Source organism: Dunckerocampus dactyliophorus, chromosome 14 (assembly GCF_027744805.1).
Source record: "Dunckerocampus dactyliophorus isolate RoL2022-P2 chromosome 14, RoL_Ddac_1.1, whole genome shotgun sequence".
Classification (NCBI taxonomy): Eukaryota; Metazoa; Chordata; class Actinopteri; order Syngnathiformes; family Syngnathidae; genus Dunckerocampus; species Dunckerocampus dactyliophorus.
The window spans coordinates 14,632,137-14,648,972 of NC_072832.1; the positions used below are offsets into that span (position 1 = coordinate 14,632,137).

At 40.5% G+C, this 16,836-nt stretch overlaps 1 protein-coding gene across 13 annotated transcripts in view; it reads left to right on the forward strand.

Annotated features, from left to right (window-relative positions):
- The window catches only part of eys (eyes shut homolog), a 259,527-nt gene that overhangs the window by 111,487 nt on the left and 131,204 nt on the right, over positions 1 to 16,836 (forward strand). For all 13 annotated transcript variants that reach the window (XM_054798574.1, XM_054798573.1, XM_054798572.1 and 10 more), the window contains 3 exons: positions 9,242 to 9,338; positions 10,404 to 10,511; positions 14,273 to 14,421. In XM_054798574.1, the coding sequence (XP_054654549.1) occupies positions 9,242 to 9,338; positions 10,404 to 10,511; positions 14,273 to 14,421 (354 nt within the window). The remainder of the gene's footprint in view (positions 1 to 9,241; positions 9,339 to 10,403; positions 10,512 to 14,272; positions 14,422 to 16,836) is intronic.

Below are 16,836 nucleotides of genomic sequence, written 5' to 3' on the forward strand. Positions count from 1 at the left end.
GTAGTTGGAGCATAGAAAACCATGTACAACCTTCAACATATGTTTTTTAATATTATTAGAGCCCTCTAAACAGGAAATAACACCCCTATAGTCACCTTTACACTCATATTATATCACGTCTTGGCATGGGGTTTGTGCTGACAACGACCCCAGGATGCAGAGAGCCAGACCCAAGTCCAGGTAAAAGTTGTTAAATAATGCTTTTCGGAGCAGAAACAGGGATCCAGCGTCAGACAGCCTTACAAGCACATGTAAAGCACAATCAATTCGCAATGCAGGACGCCACCCGCTGAACTAAACGATCAGGAACACAAACTAACAGCAGGTGCGAGTGATAAGAGGAGAGTAAAACAGACATAACACAGAATGGGCCAAAACAGGAAGAACTACCAAATAAGAGCCTGAAAACTGGAAGTAATGCATAAAAAGCGAAAAATAAACTGTCACACGACAAACACACATGACATGACATATTACCCAAAATAGTACATACAATCAGAGAAAATAAGCCATTTAAGACAAATACTGTAAGACTCAGACTCACGTGTGTTTCAGTAAATGTCTTCCAGACATGTGGAAAGGAAGTGACTTCAGGGATTCAAAGTTGAGTTTAAGCTGAAGTAAGTACGGCCACAACGACAGTGTTATTATTACGATTATGATGATGATGATGATTATTATTGTTATGTTATTATTGTGCTTGTTGTGAGATAGTTCAAACCGGCAATAAAAGCCTGCCGTTGGCGATCAAGTCTGGTGCGTGTTACTAGTGACACGTGGCGGCAGTTCACCAACGTCTTGTATTGCCTTAAACTGTATTCGTATTTTGGTTCATTTGCATGAGACAGGAAAGCCACCCAAAAGTTGCTGCTCTCAATAGGGCTGTTGAGAGAGGGTTTTAAATGTGCTCTGATTTTCTATCCTGAGGGTATTTTGACCCCCGCATATTGAAGAGATGTTGTTTAGATACATATGCTGTTTTATTTAGTGAAAATGCTTTGCTTTTAAAATGATTGCATTGAAGGTTGACTCTACATTAGTTCCCAGAACAATGTATGAAAATAAATACATTTCGCAAGTGCCCTGTGGTCTATGCAAATAATTTGCTATGTTTCTACCTATAAGGTCTATTATTTTGGGGGCAAGAGTGCACACAAAGAGACTATAAAAATGCAGCATGTGGTCAGTCTCTGTATGAGAGTGTTCCCCTTCAATGCATTGAGGTCTCAGCATGCTAATAACGTTCCATTGCTGAGGGCAGAGGGTGTTTTGTTTTTCCTCCATTTAGCTCTGTGTCCTCCGTTTCATGTCTAGACAACAGCTGCATTGGAAAAAAAGAAACTCACAAAAACTCATAAAAATTCACCATCATTAATGGCGAGCAACATGTGGGAGTTTAACCCCGGAGCCCTCGCAGCAGGCCTCACAGTCACTCTCGGATTGTTTCAGATTTGCTTTCAGTGCATAACTGGATGCCTTTTGTCCCTTGTAATCCGTTTTTCCTTATTCTTTATGTTTATACGTATTTATTCTCTATTGGTTAATTTAGCTTGCGTGACTTGTGCCTGCTGTTGGCAGAGCTTTCAGGCTATGTACAGCTAGCTCAGTGTGTTGAGCCAATCAGAAGGCCGAGCACGGTCCATGTTTCTCCTCTAAGGCAAATGTCACCAACATGCTTACAGACGTCGCAGCACGCCTGTAGGTGCGAGCTCAGGGTAGCAGCCAAAGGCAACTTACATAAACGCATCTGCACTTGTTTCCAGTCAGAGGAGATAACAGCTGGAAAGGAGGAGCTTAAAAACACTGTTAATGAAGTGTGTAAAAAAAAAAAAAAATGTTTAGCTTACAGTGGGGCTGCTTGGTGGAGAAGTCGTTAGCATGGTGGCCTCACAATCAGGAGATCGAGGGTTTGCATCTCATTAATTTTATGAATTAAGTGCTGCTGTTCATGTGATGATGCAAGCGTACTGGTAACATTGAGTGTTAGGCATATTTGCAATCTGTCTAGTTTAAAACAAAGCTCCATTGCTAACTTCAATCAGGAACTTGCGTTTCTTCCAGAAATGACAAACAGCCATACTCTGCTGCTTTATGCATTCAGTGGATTTGTGGTTTGGCATTGTGATTTTTGGTCGGGGCTAACAATTTCTTCCAGACAAATGGAACACATGCAACGGTTTGTAGTAAAAAGCATGAAGATGGATGCATCTATTTCAAGGGTCTGCAGCCCAGTAGCCTACCTGGTCCTCCTCGAGCCGCCAACCAGCCTTTTGAAATCAGACGGTCTAGCTTTCCTCACACTTCCTGGTTGTGTCACGTGTTCTCATGTTTACCCTGACGTCATGACAGAATGATACCTGCCTTCAATCGCGACAGCCAAAACCTAACTAAAGCAAGGGAGAACAAAGAAAATGTGACATTACAGAAGCAAAGGTATTAGTTTTTTAAATGTAGGTTTTACAGCATAAAGAAGAGAGGTTCCTTGCTAAACCTAACTATAGTAATATTAATAGTGACTGACTTGTTACTCTTTAGCTACTTCGTTCCTTTGTACAACACTCCGATCAGCAACAACACATTATTTAGGAAATGTGTTTACATATAGATGCAAGCATTTAACGATCATTTCAATACCTCCACCAACTTGCATAGTATTTATAAGTTTTAATATATGTATTATTTATTAATAAAGCAATACTTACGCTTCTCCCCCTTTGCACCGTAATGTTGACATTTTTCAGGGCTGGATGAAAGAATCTTGGAATATGATGGGCCGCAAAGGATAGTTTGAATGCAGACTTCTTTTCAAAGGAGGAGGACACATTTGTCGGCCGCATTTGGAGGAGCCTTCGTGGTCTTTCTAATTTGGACAGCCTTTGCGCAGAGCGATGACGTCATGCAGCCCACAAATGCGGACTAGTAGGCTGCAGAGCCCGGATTTAGACACAGCTATTGGCTAAACCAAGTACAGGGCAACAATGAAAGGCCTGGTGAGCCAATTGGTAAATGTAGCTCACAAAAGCCGTAGGGGAAGAAAAGCATCAGGGTGCACTGTGAGCATTGTTCAAGCCAGTAATTTAAGTACTCGCACACCACTGTGACAACAAATCCAAGGCTTAATTTATACATGCAGAAAAATAAGCCTTGGTAGAAAAAAAAAGGGCTGCACACCGACCACCTTTTAAATAAACTGAGCTTCATTGTGTAGCTCTGTTAGCATGTTGACTTATTGGCCCAGATGTGCTAGAGATGATTATTTTAAAACACAAAGATTTGATTTTCAATTTAGTTTTCCGAGTTCCATGCTGATAAGGAAAACAGTTTATCGCATATCTGATTAATCTGCATGCATTTTTCAAGTTTTAATTACCTCAATTAGAGTGTTTGTTCCACAGGAATAGCAATGCACACCAATGCTATGTTCATTTTTACACACCAAAAATCTGGAATAGATTAACCTTTCAGAAGTGACAGCAGTTGTTTTCATTCAGCCAATATCAACTCTAACTCTTCACAAATTGCATTTTAAATATGCATTTGTTTGCTGTTACTAAAGCTTTGCTCGAGTTTTATTATGTTATATTAAAATCCTCCCATTTGTCCTTAATGACAAAAAAGTCAACTTTGAAAGAGCCAATCTTTTAAAACTACTTTAGTCTATAACAATGATTGCATTCTTTTTTTTTACTTTTTAGCCCTTTAAAGACCAATATGTTTACATAACTCTCTTTTTTTTTTAATTGGAAAAAAACACAGTCTCCATAAAATACATTTTAAGAGTATTTTCTTGTTGTTATTACTTTTTGCAGCAACATTATTTGTTTTGCTACAGTGTCATATTAAAAAGAAAATACTCGTAGTGCCAATTGGCGCTAAAAATCAAAAGCCAGTTTTCCAAACTGAATCTTAACATAATGGACTGCATTAGTTCATGTTAAGATTAGAGATGTGACATTGGCTTTCTTACCGATAGCCGATATACCCATACTGTCCAGCACGTAATTTTCGATCCCGATATCAACCGATATCGTTAGGGGCAGCAGCTGATCCCTCAAACTAATGTCACGTCACTTGTCACAGTAAATGAACACGTTATGCTTGTTCTATTTATTATTCTTTATTCTTTCGCTTGTATCTATTTATTATTAAAAAAATCATGACCAATAGTCAACTATAATATAGTATAGTATATAACATGTTCTCTACTATCAACAAGAAAATATTACTTTTAATAAATTAATCAAATAAAATAATAATTTAATAGAAATAAAAAAGTAAGAAAACATTAGTAAATTAATACAAATAAATTAATCAGGAAGTTAATTTTCATAAATTCACAAATAAAAATATAATTAGATAATGCTAGCAACAATTTGGAAAGCTAAACATTTCTATGTGGCCTATGAACTGGGCTCATTCAGCAGATGATCACAGCATGAATGAAACATTAGATTAGAAGTATTAAAGGTAGACGCCTTACTTACTTATTTTGCATCATTGAAAATTTCATATTTATAATCCAAAGGCAAGAGGTGGAAATTTTTCGGTGATTAGGCGATTTTAAGGAGCACAAATGACACAAAAACAACGTACTTGCACAAAATGTCCACAGCAGGGTTTAAATTTAATGCAGAAAAAAACAGCCCAGGCAAATACCAAACTTTATAAACGATTTGGACTGAGCCACTTTTTTTACACCCGTTACACCCAACTGGCAACGATGCCGATAAGAAGACTGTAAAAGAATAAATGTAGCAACCCAAACAAAATTCACAGCGCCGAAATGAAGACATCAGTCATATTTCAATTGAAATGCCCATCAAAGTTAGTTCACCGTCCGCCAGGGATTACCCACAATTTCTTCTCCTCTGAGACATTTAGTGGCAGCGATCTGGTAGCGGAGCTGCAACCACATGATGGAATGACTTTGTGAGCATGTGCCTGTGCTATCTCTCTCAGTGCTCTGTCAGAGAGAAGCCTCCAGTCACTGCTTAGTGGCACAAGATGCATTACATTGCGGTGACATTCCAAATAGCCCCCCGAGGTGTTCCACCATCGCCATGACTGACAGGCCAGGTTGGGGAACCGGTGCTGTCCCATAATTCACTGGCTGCTCCGTGCTCTCTGTGGTCTCATTGAAACGCTCGCATTCTTACATCCCAAGATGCACAAAACTGCGACTGTGTCACCACATTTGTCCCAGTGGTGTCACCCATGCGTATTACTATATCCTTTGTACCATATAGTATCATATATTTGTACAGGTGTTTATATTTTCAGCTGGATTGCACACAAAAAATGTTCAGAAAAATAAAAACACACTTCGGACCTTGAAAATTTTGATCTCAGACAAGGCTGAAAAATTAGCTGAGAGGATTCTTCTTTTGTGCGCAGCAAACTAAAGCTTTTATTCCTCTTACTTAATGTCAAAACAAATAAATACAACATAAGACAAATGGCCCAGTCATAAATATGATCATCTGTAAATAACGGTTCACAATGTTCCAGTCCTCCAGTCCTGTAGGTCAGTGGTCCCCAACCCTTTTTTGACCTTTTGCATTCCCACAAATCTCCCACGGACCGGGGGAACGTGGGGGTGGGTGTCGTACATTATAGCGATCTAATTTATCTTATTTATGATGTATTGTGTAAAACTAAGACATGAATAACATCAAATTAAAAGCACAAAATGAATGCCGACCCACCAGCCACCAGTTCAAGCCTGGAGTTTTTCCAGAGAGATGATTACATCACTGTTTGACGTGTGTGATAAAAGGCAGTGTGCTAGCATGAATTAACTTGAGACAAATGTGCACATAGCATGAATTAACTTGAGACAAATGTGCGCATCAGCACTCAATAAGTCATCAAAACTTACCTTTATGCATTCCCACATAGTATCAGCATTTGACACCAAATATGAGGTGAAAGAAAAATGGTAAAAATACAGTAGTAGTCTATCTGTGCGGCATGAGATAAAGTTAGCACACGCACAATGGACATGCGTCAAGTGAGACGGATGTAACAGAGAGAATCCGACCACTTTTCAAAATAAAACATCCAAAAATAAATAAATAAATAATGGAAATATTTGTTCTTTCATGTGCGGCCCGGTACCAAACGACCCACGACCCGGTACCGGGTGTTGGGGATCACTGCTGTAGGTGGCACTAATACAAAGTAATAAAAAACTAGTGGTAATAGTAATAAAAAAAAAACTGTGGGTGAAACAGATTTCAGCTTCTATGTGTTGCCATGTTAATCTAATCTGACCAGGGCCTTCAGAATTGGGAGTGCTGGCCCATGTCACATGAACGTGAATAACAATGGGGCTGTTTCTTTAATGAGTCATCTTGAAAATGTTTCTCTCAGGGCCAGCTAGCCACAGTAACAGGGCCACAATAACGTCAACATTGTTCCGTCCTCTGGTTGGTTGGTCAGAGCAAAACTGTTTTACAAACGAAGTTACGCCCACAATGGCTACCTGAGGAAGGGAAATTGACATCTCTGGTGAGTAGATGAATTTGACATAAAATATTTTGTATTTTTGTCACGTTATTAGATATATTCTGAACTGCTCTGGATGGCATGGTAATGTAGATGTTCGGAGTGGGCTGAACCCTTAATCACTGAGCCATTCTATTTGCACTACCAGCAGCATCTTCATCACATACACACGAATGGAGAAGCGACAGTGCGACAAATATAAGGGATTTGTGAGGTCTGATTTTTTTGAGGACGCATTTTTATGTTGCAAATGTATTACTCTTTTGAACGCATATTGTTTTGAGAAGCCAAACTCTTTACTTAAATGACCAAGCAACTAAGCAGAACTACGTTCCTAATCACGGAAATCCGACTAGAATTGGACTCTTGAGACCAAATGGGGGTGTAGGTGACTGTTGATATAGTCCACTGCTGATGGGGATGTCATACAACTTCATGTCAAAAAATCCGAACAGTCCCTTTAAGTTAAACAAGTCGTCGTAACTACAAGATAAGAGGTGGAGGCTGGAGGCAAGTCTGGATGTAATTATAATGCTGTCTGGACTTTCAGAGGCGCTGGCTGAGATAAAATATTAAAATTATTTTATTTTTATGAAGTGATGGTCAATTTTAAATGAATAAACTAAGAATCAAGTTTATTTGGAGTTCCAAACATATTTAAGATGTTTTTACTCACTGTTTTGTCTCTCCTACGTGATTATGCTTTTTTCCTACAGCATCTCTTCCAACAGCATATGCAAATAGTATGCAAATTAGTCAATGCCATCATCTAGCAACTTCTAAGACAGCCAATAGCTATTTTTCTTACTGACGAATTGGCAACAGTGGTTACGACATTGGACCCCAAAGCAGAGAAAGAGAAGGCAGGTGGTTTACAAAATTTAATAAAAATGAACAAAGGGGCGCACTTACAAGAAGAGGAAAGTAACAACAAAAAGCAGCGGTAACAGAAGGTCACCAGAAAGCTAACAAAGTACTACAAAAGACTGACTGGGCTTGATCCTCTTCACGGTCACAGAGGTGCTTCTCAGTTAGGACCGCCAGTGTGTTTAGGTCGTCATGGTCATTAGGGGTCCCCAGAGCTATCATGTGATCCTTAATATGGGTTGCAAGTCCCCTCCAGTAAAGCAGAAGCGTTACAGTTACGATCAACGTCAGAAACACTACAGTATGTCGCCCGTGATGCAGCTTGAGTAGGGAGTGAGCTGCTTCACGACCAGATGGATGACACAGCAAAATTTGCTCCATGGCTTTGGAAAATGAGGAACATGTAGCACAGGTAGAGGATTAGCGGTTCCGCTCGGCTGTGGTCCAAGCTCCTGTTCTGCCAGTGAGCTGGGACATGGTGAAGGCCACTTTAGCTCGTTTGGAGTGCAATTACAACGCCTGGAGTTCAAAATAAATGTAAACTTTTCGTCCATCTGGCACTCAATGATGTTTTATCTGAAATCAGTCATCCTAGTTTATCCTCTTATTCTGTCACTTGTCTGTTTTCAAGTTGTAGCTGAAGCGTTTATCTTCTTTTTGTCTCCCAAAGAAACACCTTGTGAACTACTTTGTTAGTCATTCTGAACTCAACACTCTGAAAAACAAAAAGTTCCAGTTTGCCTCTGACTGAAACAACTCAGACAACCAGGCTCATTATATATACAGTGGTGTGAAAAAGTGTTTGCCCCCTTCCTGATTTCTTCTTTCACTCAGGAAGGGGGCAATCTAATTGAGTTCTATCAGTCTGGAAGAGATTTCTAAAGCTTTGGGACTCCAGTGAACCACAGAGTGCTCACTAACAGATTTAGGCAGATTTGTTAACAATATTTGAGAGCAACAAGCCTTTTGTGTTCATAGAAAAGGTTCAAGATCTTCGGCTCATGAAAGATGGGAGCAAAAACAAAAGTGTTGCGTTTGTATTTTTGTTGAGTGTTGCTGATTGTCATGCTGACAGGGTTTAATAAAGCATTTCTTGAATTAAAGTAAATAAAATGTATTTGCATTTAAAACACAGAAAAAGAGCAACCTAAAGTTCTGTAAACTGCCTTAAACTGAAAAAAAAACACATTATATGTTTACATGGTTATATTAGTGGTTGTCATCTTATTCTGATTCCATATAGACATTTTTGTGTGTCCTGATCCAGACCATGTTCCACCTATTCCTCCTCTGCTGTTTATAAAATAAATGAGTTCAAAATAGGTTATTATTAATTCATTTTTAATATCATGAAAGCATTTCATTGTTGTTGGGTGGATCGTGCAGCAGAAAGATGCAAAGTAGATCAGGACAATGCACCAGAGGCAGGGCATTAGAAGCTCCCTAGCCGCCTTCAAAAGTCCTACCAAACATCCATGCTGATCTGCTTAGCCACCCTGCCCTCAACCCCCTAATGAACCAGGGCAAAAGAGCTCATGGGCTTTAGCCTCTCCCTTAACAAGAAGCCCCCCCGTCTTACTTTCTTTCTTCCTCCCACACAGACATATGCACAGAATGGCACACACCGACACACACCTCCCAAACCCCAAACCACTAACCCTCAGACCAATCTGTCCATGGCGCTAAAGTATTATTAGACTCTCAGAGGGGAAACAGTGAGTGCTGAGAGCTGGAAGATGAGATATGCTACAGGGGCTACTAGTTCCATTAAAATGCTGTTCACCAGGGTCTTGGTTATCATAGACGCTGACGTTTTCAGGATTGTGGGCGGGTTCGCTGATCCATGACTGTCTCCTCTGTCTTTCAGGATATGAAGGAAACCGTTGCGAAAGTGACACCGATGAGTGTAGCTCTAATCCTTGCCAAAACCATGGCGACTGTGTGAACCGGGTCAACGGTTACAGGTGATGAGTCCTTCACATTATCGTGTCCAACACCTTTTGACTTCTAACATCCTACATTCCCGTACGTCCATCCATCCATCTTCGATGCCGCTTATCCTCACTAAGGTCATGGGGGCATGCTGGAGCCTATCCCAGCTGACTTAGGCCGAGAGGCGGGGTACACCCTGGACTGGTCGTCAGTCGATTGCAGACATTCGTGTGCATGCTGCATTAAACTGTTAATTTGACAAAATAACTAATGTAAATATCAGTATTGTTTTGTTTTACATTCAACTTGTTACTAGTTTAGAATTGATATAATTCCAACTACAGTATGGTTTGCATAAACTAAAAATGATAAATTTTATATGTAAATTTTGTGTTTTGTGATAGGAGACATTCAGTGCTGTGTAAAAATCTCCTTACATTTCCTTTTTAGCAATGATATATGACCGTTTATAATCACTTCCCTGTAGTAATGTGTCTACTCTAAACTGTACCTCAGCATCTAAAAATACACTGAATTAAGACAAAAATACATTTTGACTCACATATATGACAGTATTTTTACCCTACAAATAAGTATCAAACGATTTGTACATGCAAACCAGCGCAAAGTGATCTCCCTGAGCGATTCAGGGCTTTTCTTTCTGTAACTCACACACACATATGCAGCTGTACAGCTGGGGCCCGCTGGAAAATAATGTCTCAAAGGTTGGGCACCAACACATGAGGAGTTATACCATTTTTAAGATAAAATCACCGTTGAGCAACAAGAAATATGATATCCTTTTTTTGCAATCCGCCAGTTGTTATTTTACTGATATTGAAAATATGATTTTGATTATTTTTGTCCTTTTTGTCTTTTATACTGTCATCCAAAAGCAGGTATTGAAAGAACAAGGCGGTATCATCAGGGTCGTCTTATGTTTGGTCAATGCGGTAAATTAATTCCTTTATCCACATTTTTATTCCGATGTTAAATTTAAATGGGTTCATGCCGTGCAAACAAACACAACAGTCTCGCACTTGGTGAATAGTAACCCAGACAGTGTCAATCCCTCAACATATCTACTTTTTTTTCAGCTGTGATTGTCAGATTGGTTTTTCTGGCCTCCATTGTGAAGAAGTTGTCAGTAAGTGCTTCTCACAGCCTTGCCTCAATGGTGGCACTTGTCAAGACCTCGTAAACAGGTAAGGATGGTTCTATCCACTTGCCTTCATATAACATGCGCATTGTACTGTAAACAGCAAGATAAAATAAGTGGGGGTGTTTTATTTTTAAGTGCTCAGTGTTCTCTTTAGTGTGTCTTCACATCCTTGACATATCTAAGCTGTGCTCCTGAAGACGAAGAGTGAATTGAGCTGGAAAACATCATGTATCTGGATTTTTGCTCCAGTCCAGTCCAGCTTCTCTCTGCTGTGCTTAATGGGAGCCACGGGGCTTGTGGGCTTAGTCGGACAGATGGGTAGGGAAGTCCCAGGGCCAATTTGAGTCCTAAATGGTTTGTCTCCAGTTTGTCTCCCGTCATGATTTGTTTCCCGTGTGACCCGGCCCTGCTCAGTATAGCGCTCGCTTTATTGCGCAATCCAGGGAGTTCAGATCAGGTGTGCTTTAACCTCGCTTGCCCACTACAAGAACAACACTGCACGTTCGCCGCTATCGCCATCTCCCTGACCTGACAAGTTAAGCAAGCACGAGTGCAGTGCGCTGATGCATCAAGACTTTGCTGTGTACACTACAGTGCCTTACCACCACTACACACATTCACAGCCCGCTGTTATCACACTGCGTGCAGAGGCTTTGGTGGGAAATAATAAATCGTTATCATCTGATGTGGTTTTGTTTAATAAGAAGCTCAAAAGCAGCATTGGCTGGCAGGCGGCGAAGTGCATCGTGATAAAGAGAACGTTAATTATGATCAGAGCACTGTCCCTGACCAGTCGAGCCTTATAGAGCTTCAGCAATTAGGAGGCGCATCGCTTTTGTCCCACATGACAAAAAGAGTCTTGCATATCACCAAAATTGGATTTCAGGTCTTTGATTTAATGATGACAAATTATGCCTTCCTTATAATATTATTTTGGTTATAACTCTGAGGTGTCTCGTGACATGTTTTCTTTTTTACCAGACCCATAAATAGTGTAGCCGACTCCTCATAGTCATTTGGTCAGAAGATATTAGAGGCACCGACAGATGGGAAGAAGGATTGGAATGAAGTAAACTGCATTATCACACTCATTAGACTATTCCCTTCTGTAATAAGTCGTCAAGCATAATTCAAAGTGAGTTGCACCCAGGGAGACTTAATTGCTGTGATATTGTTCCTGTTTGAGGGAGTTGCTTGTCAGGCTTACAATGAGAAATTGGTCTTAATTTGAAAATGTCTCCAACTATTTAAACACCTCCATCAGGAATCTGCTAGTTCTTGGGAAAACAAAATTGAAGTGTTAATGTTTATCATCTTCTAACAAGCGTGAATATGAGAAAATTCTATTTCAATTTCTATTTCAAACCCTTGGTGTTCTATCAATGAGCGTCACGACGTAGTCACCTGAAATGGTTTTCACTTCACAGGTGTGCCTTGTCAGGGTTACTTGGTGGACTTTCTTGTCTTATTAATGGGGTTGGGAGAAGCAGTATAGAAAATGGATGGATGGATGGAGGGGACCTTCACTTGTATTGTGTGTCCAAACCTTTGGCCTGTACTGTAGATAAAGTCCTCCTGGGGGATTATTATTACTACACATTTTGATGTAGTTTTAAGCACGTGAATTAAGACTAAAACAGTCATATGTATGTATTGAAGAAAAAAATTGGGGCCCATGGAAGTATGCCCCTGACCTTCATGAATAGGAAGAATATATACGCATGATCAGAATGTACAACAGTCAGAGGAGTAGATGCAAATGTACTAGTTTTGCACCTGCAATGTGATTTATCAAATCTGAAACCTTTTTATAGTTGATATGTTTGCAAGGTTTTTTTGGGGCTTTTTTTGCACGTTTGGAAGGCAGGTGCAAAATGGCATAACGATACGCACAGCTGGCCATTGTGGAGGGGAAGCGGCAGGAACAATGGTGGACGATGGAGAGAAAGACTTCAGTGCGCTTGCCAACATATTCGGACAGTCTGTGTTACGTTATGTAAAGGTTTGGACCCCAGATGCAGTGTCGGGAAGCCGACTAAGCAAATAAGTCATTTAATAAAAATAAAAAATCTACTGTATATTCACAAACATAGAGTCAGACTGTCAAAAATAGTAGAACAGGGTTTCTGTTCAATGTAATTGACCGTGGCGCACCACCACAACAAAATAAAAGCCACCACACCTTAAATTTTTTTTTTTTTTAAACCTGAAAACAATGTTAATATATTGTATGAATGGATATACTGTATATGGTATATAAGTACATATATAGCTTATTATTTACGCACATATTGACCACAATAAGGTTGAACAAATTAGTAAATAATAATCATAAAAATGTTTCACTCTGCTTTATTTTGATAAACATGCACTGTCTGCCCTTTTGGCACTTGCGACACACTTACTTGTGTGTCCAGATAAAAGTAAGCGACCCTGCTTGTGTTGACGTTCACTTTGTTCCTTATTATCGAGAGAATGAAAAATAGTACATAAAATGTGGACTCAATTGACGACAGCTTGTCACAGGCTAAGCCTATCTATGCCAGTGTGTGTGATCGCTTATGTTTCAATTTCATTCGACTTTCCGGCATCTTTGTTTACACATTTTGCCTGGCTCTCACTGGCGGCAGCTCACTAGCTCGTTTTTGTCCCACGGGCGAGCTCCAAGTGGCTGTCACATTCGTGGGGTACATGCGAACGTACTTTTTTAAAATGTCACTGAACAATCTTTCTCTCTTGTTATCATTATAATACTTATGGCTTGTCTTCAAAACACTAGCTGTGTCTCAGTTGTTCAAAATAAACACATAGTGTTTTCCGGGTACTCTGGTTTCCTCCCACATTCCAAAAACAGAATGTTAATTGGAATGTTAACGAGAATGGTTGTTTGTCTATATGTGCCCTGTGACTGACTGGCAACCAGTCCAGGGTGTACCCCGCCTCTCGCTCAAAGTCAGCTGGGATAGACTCCAGCATACCCCCGCGACCCTAGTGAGGAAAAGCGGCATAGAGGATGGATGTATTTTATTTTGTTAATTGTGTTATTTTGAACTAAAAAAATATATTACAGTATTGAGCAATTCTTTTCCCTTGTATTCATATTACTCTAAAACAGGCATTAAATTAAATTTAGCTTTGTGTCAAATATGACTTTCTTTTGTACTTGTCACATTGTACTATTTGACTAAACAGGTCAGGTAACAAAAGGAGGCTCGACATTTTAGACTCTCAGTTTAAGTGCTCTCAGCAACTTTGCCATTCAATTAACAGTTTTTTCCTCGATTCATGTTTTGCTGGTTGTTGAACAAAGTTAAATAAGTTAATAAATAAATAAATTAGACATAAAAATTGTTACTGTCATCATAAAAAGAAAAATTGCAGACCCAGCAGCAACACGTCACCGCATTGTATTACATGTTATTTAATGGTTGTTTTTCTTAGATTTTTAAAAATGAATTACCTTCATTAGGTATTATGCTATTTAGTTATTATTTGGTTTTATTATTATATATGTGCCACACTTTTATTCCTCGGTCCACGCCTCTGAAATGTTTTGTTGAAATCAGTCAACTGGAAAAGTAATGTTGCCCGTTTAATCAACAAAGGATGATGAAAATATGAATGTAATTTCAATTTTGTAATTCTTTTTTTTTTAAATAAATGTTTAAAAAAAAAACAGCTTAAACAACACACAAAGGTTTTGTGTGACATGCTACACAATTTTTATAACAAGCTTCTTCTCTTCCACTCTTTCACTTGAATAATTGTGTGAAATCTGTTTTTTTTTTTTTTTTTTCCCAACAGATTCCACTGCGCTTGCCCTCCTGGTTATTTCGGAGCATTATGTGACCTGAGTGGGAATGACTTTTGTCAAGTTTCACCTTGCCTTCAAGAGGGCACCTGCATCAACAAGCCAGCAGGCTTTGAATGCGTCTGTCGCCCTGGATACTTAGGTACTTCTCTCGCCCCCTAGTGACACCAAGATCAATAGAAGAGCCTAAAAAGCTTATCAGGGCTGCTGGACCACTGACACAGATGTGGTTAAGTGTGAAAACTGCTTCCCAGTCTTTATTTTTAATTGGCCTGCCTGTTGCGGCAAGATACAGTGACAGTGGCGGAAGCTAACAAGACCTACATACATGTTATCTATTTGGTCTGGTGGAAACTTCTCACCGCCACTTGTACAGTAGCTGCCTTTCTTTTCTTACATCAGCTTCTTCAAACTTTGAACGCTGTTGCTGCTTTACTTCAATCCATTTGTCTTGTTTTGCAACCGGACAGATATCCAGCTATTTTAGCGCACGTGCGTGTGTGTGTGCGCGTGCGTGCGTGTGTGTGCGTGTGTGTGCGTGTGTGTGGGTGGGTGTGTTTTTGCACTGAAGCCGATTCCTGTCAGCTACCGGGAAGATTAATTTCATTTGTCTTCCGCACTGTATCTTCAATTTATCCTTCCCCAGTTGAGAGAGGGGGCAAAATCTCCGAGGTATTGCGACTCTGGAGAGCAGAACCTGACATGTATGGCCCAATTCCCACTGAAGCAGCTTTTATTATTAGGCCCGCGAACACTACAGCACAAGTCATTACTTTTTCTGATGCTCTCAGCTCATGTGAGGAAACAGGGCTCCCCAAGAGAGCGTGCGGCCAGAGCATATCGTCTGGCTTGGCTAAAACCAACTGGAAGTCATGCAAAGTATCTTCTCGAGAACTTTCCATAGTGACACAAAAGCTATTCCAAAGACAGCTTTGTGTAACTTCTCTGAGAGACCCTGAAAAGACCAACTAGACTGAAGTTGATTTAAATGTTATTCTGCTTTGATAGTATGTGTCTCCTCATTTATTCCATGGAATTCTGATATCTGTTGTGTCACACGAAGGCATTACTAAATTTGCGCCTGGCATCAGGAAAGCCAAAAGTGACTTCTTTTTCTTTTTTTGCATATTGGATGCCAAAATCGATTTAGGGTCCAACAGTTGAAGCTGCTTACTAATAAATCAGTGTAGTCTATATCTGTTTGCTCGCATGGATGTGATTACGCTGTAATGACAGTTCATTTCCACCTGCATTACTTTTCATATTGAATTTTCTTAGTATGGGCTGGCCAGTGAGTCAGAATGTATTTATTTAGGCTTTTTTCTGGGTTCATTTTCTCTTTTTTGTTTAAAGTCTCATATGATCTTTTTTTCTGTGCATCACCACATTGTTTGCTTCAGTAAGCCACATTTTGAAGTGGAGGTTTGTATTATCACCTCCCACCTGCACGTAACAATTTCACCTAAATTAAATACCATCCAACAAATGTAATTATTACATCTTAATTTTCACACTCAATTCAGAACATTCATATTACATCTAAATATGTTTATAATACACCTCACCAGTGGCACACCCAAGTAGAGTTGCAACAATTAGTCGATGAATCGATGATTGAACTATTAAACTATTTTGCTATTGGATTCATGTTGGCGTGCTACTACGTGCCATTCAGTCCTCGTACAACCGGAGCAGGAGCCTGGTTCGCATTGTCAGCAGTAAGTCAAGCCTGTTTCCGGTGAACGTTGGGCTGCCCTTTGTCACCGATTCTGTTCATAATTTTCATGGACAGAATTTCTAGGCGTAGCCAAGGTGTCGAGGGAGTCTAGTTCGGGGGCCTTAGGATCTCATCTCTGCTTTTTGCAGACAATGTGGTCCTGATGGCCTCATCGGGCTGTGACCTGCAGCGTTTACTGGGACGGTTTGCATCTGAGTGTGAAGCTTCTGGGATGAGACTTCGCACCTCCAAATCCGAGGCCATGGTTCTCAGTCGGAAAAGGGTGGATTGCTCCCTCCGGGTTGGGAATGAGGCCCTGCTCCAGGTGGAGGAGTTCAAGTATCTCGGGGTCTTGTTCACGAGTGGGGAAAGGTTGGAGCGTGAGGTCGATAGGCGGATCGGCGCAGCGTCTGCAGTAATGCGGTCGCTGTACCAGACCGTCGTGGTGAAGAGGGAGCTGAGCCAGAAGGCAAAGCTCTCAATTTACCGTTCGATCTATGTTCCCACCCTCACCTATGGTCATGATCTTTGGGTCGTGACCGAAAGAACGAGATCGCGGATACAAGTGGCTGAAATGAGTTTCCTTCGTAGGGTAGCGGGACTCACCCCAAGAGACAGGGTGAGGAGCTCGGTCATCCGGGAGGAGCTCAGAGTAGAGCTGCTGCTCCTTCACATCGAGAGGAGCCAGCTGAGGTGGCTCGGGCATCTAGTCCGGATGCCTCCCGGACGCCTCCCTGGTGAGGTTTTTCGGGCATGCCCAGCTGGGAAAAGGCCCCGGGTCAAACCTAGGACATGCTGGAGGGATTATGTCTCACAGCTGGCCTGCGAACGTCTTGGTGT